The sequence below is a fragment of the Limulus polyphemus genome, unplaced genomic scaffold (assembly GCF_000517525.1).
Source record: "Limulus polyphemus unplaced genomic scaffold, Limulus_polyphemus-2.1.2 Scaffold1296, whole genome shotgun sequence".
Taxonomy (NCBI): domain Eukaryota; kingdom Metazoa; phylum Arthropoda; class Merostomata; order Xiphosura; family Limulidae; genus Limulus; species Limulus polyphemus.
The window spans coordinates 11,706-21,193 of NW_013666906.1; the positions used below are offsets into that span (position 1 = coordinate 11,706).

The 9,488-nt window shown below is 31.9% G+C and overlaps 1 protein-coding gene across 1 annotated transcript in view; it reads right to left on the reverse strand.

The window, feature by feature from the left end:
- Positions 1–9,488, reverse strand: part of LOC106462993 (protein KIAA0100-like) — a gene marked incomplete at its 3' end in the record, with an annotated part of 27,759 nt that overhangs the window by 10,156 nt on the left and 8,115 nt on the right. Inside the window, exons 5-8 of the mRNA XM_022390396.1 lie at positions 8,294–8,430; positions 4,540–4,697; positions 3,518–3,554; positions 1,979–2,102 (exon numbers count right to left, since the gene is read on the reverse strand). Of these exons, the coding sequence (XP_022246104.1) occupies positions 1,979–2,102; positions 3,518–3,554; positions 4,540–4,697; positions 8,294–8,430 (456 nt within the window). The remainder of the gene's footprint in view (positions 1–1,978; positions 2,103–3,517; positions 3,555–4,539; positions 4,698–8,293; positions 8,431–9,488) is intronic.

Below are 9,488 nucleotides of genomic sequence, written 5' to 3' on the forward strand. Positions count from 1 at the left end.
AACTCTTTTACCAACGAATAGTGGGATTGACCGTAACATTATAACACCCCCACGGCTGAAAGGGCGAGCATGTTTGGTGGGACTGGGATTTGAACACGCGACCCTCAGAGTGGGAGTCGAGCATCCTAACCATCTGTCTATGTAAAAGTACATAGAATTTGTATACTCATAAAAATAAAGTTGAACATATATATATTATTTTAGGTGTTGAACTTTCAAGTGTGGGAAAATATTATGAATAGAATATCTTGTTCAAATCAATTTGAAAAATATTTTTAAAAATTAAAATAAAAAACACGTGGTCCTGATAAAACATAACATATTCTCTGATACAATACAAAATTTAGCTTAAATATCCACGTACAATCTTTAGAATATTACTACTAATCGATACTGGGCTATGAGCATTGTAGTTCGTCAATGACTCCATAACCTTTAGTTATACAGATTTCTAGTTTGTAACACCAAATAAAACTATATAAAACACAATAATACATCTTGTTCCAAATCTGCACTGTTCTTGTTTACAAGCCAAAGTTGAAGCTTGTATGAATGTATGGAAGCACAAGATATCAAGTGTATTCCGATAGTTACATTTTGTCAGCAGTTAAGTACAATGATAAGTACAAGATATCAAGTGTATTCCAATAGTTACATTTTGTCAGCAGTTAAGTACAATGATAAGTACAAGATATCAAGTGTATTCCAATAGTTACATTTTGTCAGCAGTTAAGTACAATGATAAGTACAAGATATCAAGTGTATTCCGATAGTTACATTTTGTCAGCAGTTAAGTACAATGATAAGTACAAGATATCAAGTTTATTCCGATAGTTACATTTTGTCAGCAGTTAAGTACAATGGTACTTCTATTCGGAAAATTTAATTTTTTTGTTTGTTTTGAAATTTCACACAACCTTACACAAATGCCATCTGTGCTAAATGACTCTAATTTTGAAAGGCAGCTAATCAACAGCACCAACCAATTCTTTAGCTATTCAAATCAAATAGCAGGATTTGGCAGTCACTCTTGTAATGCTTCAACAGCCCCACAGTGCAAAGCTCACATTGTGGCAATGGGAAGTAAACCATGAATCCTCAGATGCACAATACTGTACACTAACTACTAGGCTGGGCCTGGCACAGGAAGCGTATTTCAAACATAACCCGAATTTCATTCACAATGAAAAGAAGTTCATGATTACAGCATTTACTCAGATATGTATTGTCAATATTGTTTATTAACTTAAATGTTATAATACAAAATAGAATTGTTTTTGCTAAGTAAGTTAATCTTAATTAGAATGATTGGCTTGCTTCTACTCTGAAATTATTCATAATGGGACAATGAAATGATAGTTTATGCAGTGCCCTCTGTTGAAAAAGCAAAAAATTAATGCCAGAAAAGTTTTAAACATTATTAACTGTAAAACTCAATAAAATGTCCCAGGTGGGATTAATGTGAAATTAATATTTATGTTATTTTCAAAAACAGTTTTATTAAAAACATAACTGATTTGTACTGATAACATTCAGATGTTGGTAGTTAAGCCTAGCACTGTACAAGTATTTTGTACCAGTGAAATTGCCATGTTATTGATCAGTTTGACCAGCAAAATAATAATAATTTTGGATACTGCATCATATTTCTTTACATATTCTTTCTCATTTTTTGATTCAAAAAGGCTGTTGTCCTTATCTTGCTACAGAATAGTTACGATTACTACATTCTCTGGTTTCAACAATTCAAATGTAGATCTTATACAAGTATATTAATGCTATCAATACAACATCAACACCAAAGCTAAAAAACACCTTGAAATTTCGTACTTGTTATCTCTTAGGACAGGAAAGAAACTGGATTTTTTTCTGCTGTTTTTACTTTTTTAAATTTAGATTGAACAAACTTCTACATTTTGGATTTATGATAATATTGCCTGTGGTGTAATAGTAATGATATTATTACTTAAAAACATACTTTAAAAAGTATCATTCCCAAACCAAGAGGTGTGCTCCAGTAATGGCATTTCTTCTGAAATGTTACATCAAAGATATTCTTGTCTTTCACTCTACACCAAGCCATTTCAAACAACAGTTCAACACTGAAAGATACAGTAGATTTTATACACGGTTTCTTCCCTTATGGTACAACTTCAAAGTAAAAAGATTAAAATCAATACAGGTAGTTAAAAAATTAAGACTTCAAACAAATGAAGGCTAGATCTTTCTCTCTGTGATTTTAGATATCAAAATTATTTTAACTGTTTTTCTCTTCTCATATTTATAGGTTAGACGATTTGAAGATAATATCACCATATTTTTCAAGATTAAATACACTATTATATTTAAGAAATTCCTTCTATTTTTTGGTTCAGTAAAAGGAATAACACAGTGAAACTATGACAAAAATAAAACAAGAGGTTTTACATAAACTTATTCTAAAATATGAATATGACTTCACAAATTTATCTATTGATAAAACAATTATGTTTAAACAAAAATATTAATCTACAGAAATGATACTTTCTGCTTTTCTGTTGAATACTGAGGCTTACAGAAGCAAGTTAATATGTTTCCAATTAATCTAAACATTTTACATAAAAAATTCATAAATACACAATATCAAATTTAATTGTATACAAATATAACTGTACCAACTGCAATGTAACTGAATTTATAATGTGTACAGTATATAAAATACCACCAAATACACATGCTCTACTATGAGGTTGAAAGGTAAACCTCATGATTCACAGGGGCTTTAATGTACCGATCAAGCTCCTTCATTATCCCCAATTACTTCTATAGTTACCAAAAGGAGGGTGCATTCCTGAAAACAAACACTTTTAGGACCCCCACCCAGGGAACTGATCTTATGTTCTAAATTTTGTCCCATTATCTTCTGATTAGAGTATGAACAAAGTTTCAAACATGGCTTCTCTTGGATCTGTTAAAGGAGGAGGAACACAGAATTGGATTTTTGTGGCTCTAGAAACCTACTTCTAAACCACATGGCTTCTCTTGGAACTGTTAAAGGAGGAGGAACACAGAATTGGATTTTTGTGGCTCTAGAAACCTACTTCTAAACCACATGGCTTCTCTTGGATCTGTTAAAGGAGGAGGAACACAGAACTGGATTTCTGTGGCTCTAGAAACCTACTTCTAAACCACATGGCTTCTCTTGGATCTGTTAAAGGAGGAGGAACACAGAATTGGATTTTTGTGGCTCTAGAAACCTACTTCTAAACCCATCCATCACACCTGGGTGGCCTTCTTGGCATGTTTTAGCTCCATTTGGTAAGAGACTATGCCATATAGATAAGGGCCACACCCAAACCCTAAATGCCACCCCAAATCTACCTGCCAAATTTAATCTTGCTAGTGCTAAAAAAGTGTAGGAGTTCACAGACAAACAAACAGATTCAGAAACATACAACATTAATTAATATAGCAGTACTTGTGGCTTAACTTCCTTGCCAAAAAATACTATCGAAGTATTCATCAACATTACACATACCTCAGTTCTTTTACTGGAGAACTACTGTGAATTTGGTCTGGAAAATTATGAAAATAAAATATATCACAAGGAAGCATAAACCCTTAAGAATCTGGTTTAATATTATAGCTAGTTTTTGCTTGCAAATATGAAAACTAATTATGACTTTAAAAAATAACTACATGTCAAATTCTGCATTAAATCTAAACCGATACTAATTCATATAACTTCCAGCAACCATTTAAACTTATTTTGCATATGTATCAACAACTGAAAACTACAATGTAAATGTTCCAGAAACTTTTATTACACGTGAAAAAAATTCAGCTTAATCATCAAAACTGAATAATTATAAAACATGAAAGATGGTACAAAAACAACCACAGAAATAATTTACTAGACAACAAACAAAAATGTGATGATTTTCTAAGAAACATAAGAGCACCATTCTAGTGTAAAATGGCCATCCAAAATTGATACTTTTGTAAGCTGGTATTCAAGAGGTTCATAAGTTAATTACGTTACTACTTCAAATACATGCCAGGATTACTAAAATAATAGTTTTGCACTAAAGCCATAATCTCCAAATTCTCTTGCAACACTAAACTTTTAAAACTACCAAGTTTTATACAACTTATAAAAATGAGTCCCTTAAATCTCTCTTATTTAAGTCACCAATCTCAATATATTACAAGTTATAAAACAAAATGATATACAGTTCGGACTAATCCTTTCATAACTTTTATTTTAAAAAATCAAATTTACAATATCATGCATCAAAGCCAAAATAATACAGCTGATAATTTTGAATAACATTATTTCTTAAGCTCCTAGGATAACTTCTAAAGAAAATGTTAAAGATATGTATATTGGAAATACCACTGGTGCGTAGGTTTGATAAACGTTAGGTTTATTTAGACTTCAAGAGTTATTATTTGATGGTCCTATTCTGATTTTGAGGTCTTTATAACTTCTCTATTTTCTCAACCTTTCAGTATTTTTGAAAACTCTAACGTTAATATATTCCTACAAGTAATACTCACCAGAAACATCAACAAAGCAATCTGTGGTAACCCTGCTGTGTGTTAGTCCTCCACCAAAAGGACAACAGCCAGGAAAATTAGCTACTACTAGAATATCTTCTAATTCTATAACAAGATGAAGTTGAAGAGATTCGTCAATGAAATTTTGTGGCGAAAACCTGAAATAAACAATATAAACCATTTATTATCAAAGATTAATTAGAAAGAAAACGAAATAATTTATCTTCAGAGCATACTTAATAATCTTTTACTTCGTTTTTAGCATCCTTCATGAACACTTCCCTGCAGTACATCATACAAAACACTAGTATCAAAGTAATGCTTTCTAATTATTTATTCATCTTTTAAATTGAGTTATATAGAACACATACCAACAGAAATAAAATAAACATTATTAAAGCTTGAGGTGCAACTATACAGCTTCTCATAAACGTTAAACACTCTATTATCTTTAAATTGTTTAGCACAAGCTTGAAAGTGACACTTGCCTAACTCTGAACTTGTAAAGTGTATACACTTAGTGGCATCTCACATGACAGATGCTCATTAAATTGGTTGTCACACCTGTTTGGGTCTTCAGTTTTGTTATAATTTTTTAACAAAGAAGCTGATTTGTGAAATGGAGGACTATTTTTGATGTGGTTTACTTACGTGAAGTGGAGGAGTATTTTTGATGTGGTTTACTTACGTGAAGTGGAGGAGTATTTTTGATGTGGTTTACTTATTTGAAGTGGAGGACTATTTTTGATATGGTTTACTTACGTGAAGTGGAGGACTATTTTTGATGTGGTTTACTTATGTGAAGTGGAGGAGTATTTTTGATGTGGTTTACTTATGTGAAATGGAGGACTATTTTTGATGTGGTTTACTTATTTGAAGTGGAGTACTATTTTTGATGTGGTTTACTTATGTGAAGTGGAGGACTATTTTTGATGTGGTTTACTTATTTGAAGTGGAGGACTATTTTTGATGTGGTTTACTTACGTGAAATGGAGGACTATTTTTGATGCTCTATATACGGTTTACTTAAGTCCAAGTTTTACAAAACAGCTAAAAAGAAATATATTGTTACCTAAACAAAACATCAGCATTTTGTGAGAGAACATGTCAGTTTAACCTTTTTTTTTACATAAGTAGGTTGTGTAAACTATAACCTTTTCATTTTTTAATATTTCTAATTGAATAAAAACAAACCTATAGTTATTAATTTGACCATATATATTCATGGGGAAACATGTTAATGACAGAAGCATATATTTTTCAAAACAATTTATTTTGTTTGTTTTATATATTCTCAGAAAAGCTCCACAAGGGGTATTTGAGCCGATATGTTACAGGGAAAGCAGCTAGTCAACAACACCCACTCATGAGCTACTCTAATCGCTATCATAATGCATTCCTAGCCCAAAGTGTAAGCATAATTTTGTGGCAACTGGACACAAACCATCAACCCTCGGATTCACAGTCTAGCATGCCTGACACACTTGAATCAGTAAACACATTAAACCCGGTCTCAAAATTAGCAGTGGTTAACTGGTTAAAAGACAGTGGGTTCTTGTGTTTAGCTAGAAATGATCAGTGGACATTGAAATATTTCTGTCAGTTGATAATCCAGGCATGATTACGAATATTCAGACCAGTCAAAATTATTTAAAACATGGCTTCAAGCACAACATTTGAGAAAAACCACAATAAAACCATCAATAAGCCTTTTCTGATTTGTTGCTTGTGTGTTATTCTTCAATGGGGTTCCCCTACTTTTAAATAGCAAGTAAAAACAGCGCATTCAAGTCGTGTATAAGTTGTGTTTTTCTTCATTTCATATTAGTAATTTCATTATTATCACAAACACAGAACTAAAGTTTGATAGGAGGGCAAGTTGGCCCCCTGTGGTATAGATCTGGATTTCAGAACTGGCAAGCCAGGTTTAAAACCATGCAATGTCACAAAATATTCACCACCTTTTAGGTTGTGGGTATAATATAAAAGTGACAATTAATCCTTTAGTATGGATGGCGGGTGGTAGGACGCTGGTGACTGTCTGTCTTCCCTCTGGTCAGTAGTTCCAAATTAGGGATAGTGTCAGACAGACTCGGTACTTTTGTTATAGATACAAACTATCTGATAGTATGTTAGAAGATATGAAATCAAAAACATTATGCTTCGTGGAAATCCATTTCAGCTGAATAGTTATATTCCCTAAAGGCATACAGTTCATAAATCTCTTATTTTTTGTGGTGGATCAAGAGTAGCCAAACATTTGTCAATGATAAAAAAGTTAGTTTCAAGCATTAAACCACTGGGACTTAACACATTTATTCCCTAATACTTAAGTTTAAACCACCAAGACTTAATATGTTAAACCATTACAGTGTCTAAGAGTGAAGAATCCAATAGATGCACGTGCGAGACATTTCAAGGGAAACAAACTGTATTGGTTTATCGGTCAGACATCCAAATTTTGTCTCACCGTTACTAAAAAAGTGGCAAATTATGACAATCATTTTTTGGAACCTACTTATCCGTGGATAATAAAAATGCATGACAGTTTTTGTGAAAAATGACCCATTATTGTTTTAAAAAGTAGCTTTGATGAATCAAATTCAGCAAAACAATACTGCTGTAGGGTTTAATTCACTTTATGATGTGATTATACCTGTCACGAGAATAATGGAACAGAACAGAACACTTTATCATTTTCCATCCATTACGGTAAACACTAGAGGGGTCATTAATTGAAGTAGTTTACTATAATAGAGCAGTGGCATGGCTGTCTATATATATATATGTATGAGACCGAAATAATAAATACAATGGTGCCATCTGTTGTGCTGAACTACAACACAATCTCAATGCCAGAAGAAGTGATTAAGGCTTATGGAATGTGGCGCCATCTACTGAATGTCACCACAAGCACAAACCCATAAACAAATTTCACACTTTGGGTATTCAAGATTCAAATAGTTAGAAAAATAATTAAAGTATGTGCAACAACCATTTTTTTTAAATAACAGAACACACTTTTAAATAAAAGTACTCTCCTCATACAACTTTTACTAGGACTGTACATGAGGGTTTGATTATATCTTCATTGATGTAATTTTTAAATGTAGTACTGAGAAATTGTAGTTCTTAAAAGAATTATTATTTTTTCAATAAAGGGTAGCACTTTTAATGTATAAAAATATTACAGTTTATATCAGTAAAATTTATGAAAATTGTGAGCTCTGTACATTGAATCATTTTGATGCATTGAGTTGCATATGACTAAAGAGCACTATCTGAACACTTTTCCTGTGCAGTACTTTATATTTATATCCAAATTTAGAAATACGAATACACTTGCTTTGTTTGTCAATAGTGTTGATCACCAGGTGTCTAATTATAAACATTTCAGAAAAGTTTAACATAAAACCAGACTAAACATTGAGCATTTTTTTCCATAATTTCAAGATTTTTGGGTCAACTGAGCAGAAGAAAATGCTTTGGATTAAAGAAAGCTTATTGATGATTGGACAAGAACCTGCTTCAAATAGCCAAGTGTCAGCAATGTTGTTGGTATTAAAATTGTATGTCCATTCATATTAACCATATGAAAACTTGCACCAAAAGTAACAACCTCCACATAAACAATCAGACTTAAAAAAAAAGTAGATTTTCATTTTATAACAGTGGCTAATAAAAGTTATTCCATCTCTAAATATTTAAGCATATAAAATATTTTTTCATTTCAATAATAAAACTCTCTACCAACTTGGATTTTTTTACGGAAGTTTTTTTACTGGCCGATGCTGGCAGTAAATCTAGCCAATAGTACAGCTCATCATGATGATGGTCAACGTGAAGTGAAGAAAGATGAATGGAACTATCTACAGCTCTTTTTCCTTCCACCTAGGAGGAGGTAAATAAATATAAACACTTAACTATGGTGACATATATTGTAGGATAAAAAAGCAATGTAAAATTCAAGAAATTTGATAATCAGAGTATGTGGAAACACAAATGCTGCACCTGCAAACATGAGTGAATCGTTTAATGAATACACTCTGAGTAGGCAAGTGTCATTTATGATGTCCCAGTTTGCACCTGAAAAAGAAAGGTCCACTTTTCGGGTTATAGGGTTTTTATAATTTTATATTTAGACTCGTAATGCTGTGATATTTAAATATAATGCTTGGAACCCTTTTACAGCTTAGAATGTGAATATATCTTTAGGTACATTCAGGTAAATATTTTCAAAATTTCAGTATACGTATTGTTGCCTGTGCTTAGTAATATGTTCTAAACAGGCAGAATGTGCCCAGCTGTGTACTATACCAAGTCCTGACATTAAGCAGTCACACATAGTCAGGACTAGTGTGGGTTTGACTGTTTCTGTATGTGATCAATACAGTAGATAAGTCTATAATTACTTTTTAATGACAATTGGCATACTGGATATATGTTGATATAGAGATGATGGAAACTCTGATTTCCCCTTTTGAGATAATGAGACTGATCATCTAATGAGAGTGAGATGACATTTTGGAATTTCATGGTAAGAGTTTTAACTTTAAGTTAGTAAGTCTTCATCAGAAAATTGTATTGTTGTTGATCTTGTCCAGAAGTTGGAGTCATAAAGACTCGAGTGTCCTAACATTATTACCACATGACATTTTGTTAATAAACTGTTGTTGTTGCCATTAACAGCTATATGCAGTCTAAAGTTCCATTGTCAAGTGTTATTTATTTGCATCTTTTTTAAAGCCTCCTGTTTCAATAACTTAATATTTACCTGTTGATATCAGTTTTATCTGAGAATACCATAATACCATTACCACTGTAAACACAACAAAGTATATTACACGAGAATCATGAAATTTCCTTAAGTTGTTCAAAAATACAATGCAATCTAACATATGAAAGAGCTTTAACACAATTAATTAACTTGAAATTAATATTAAAAGAAC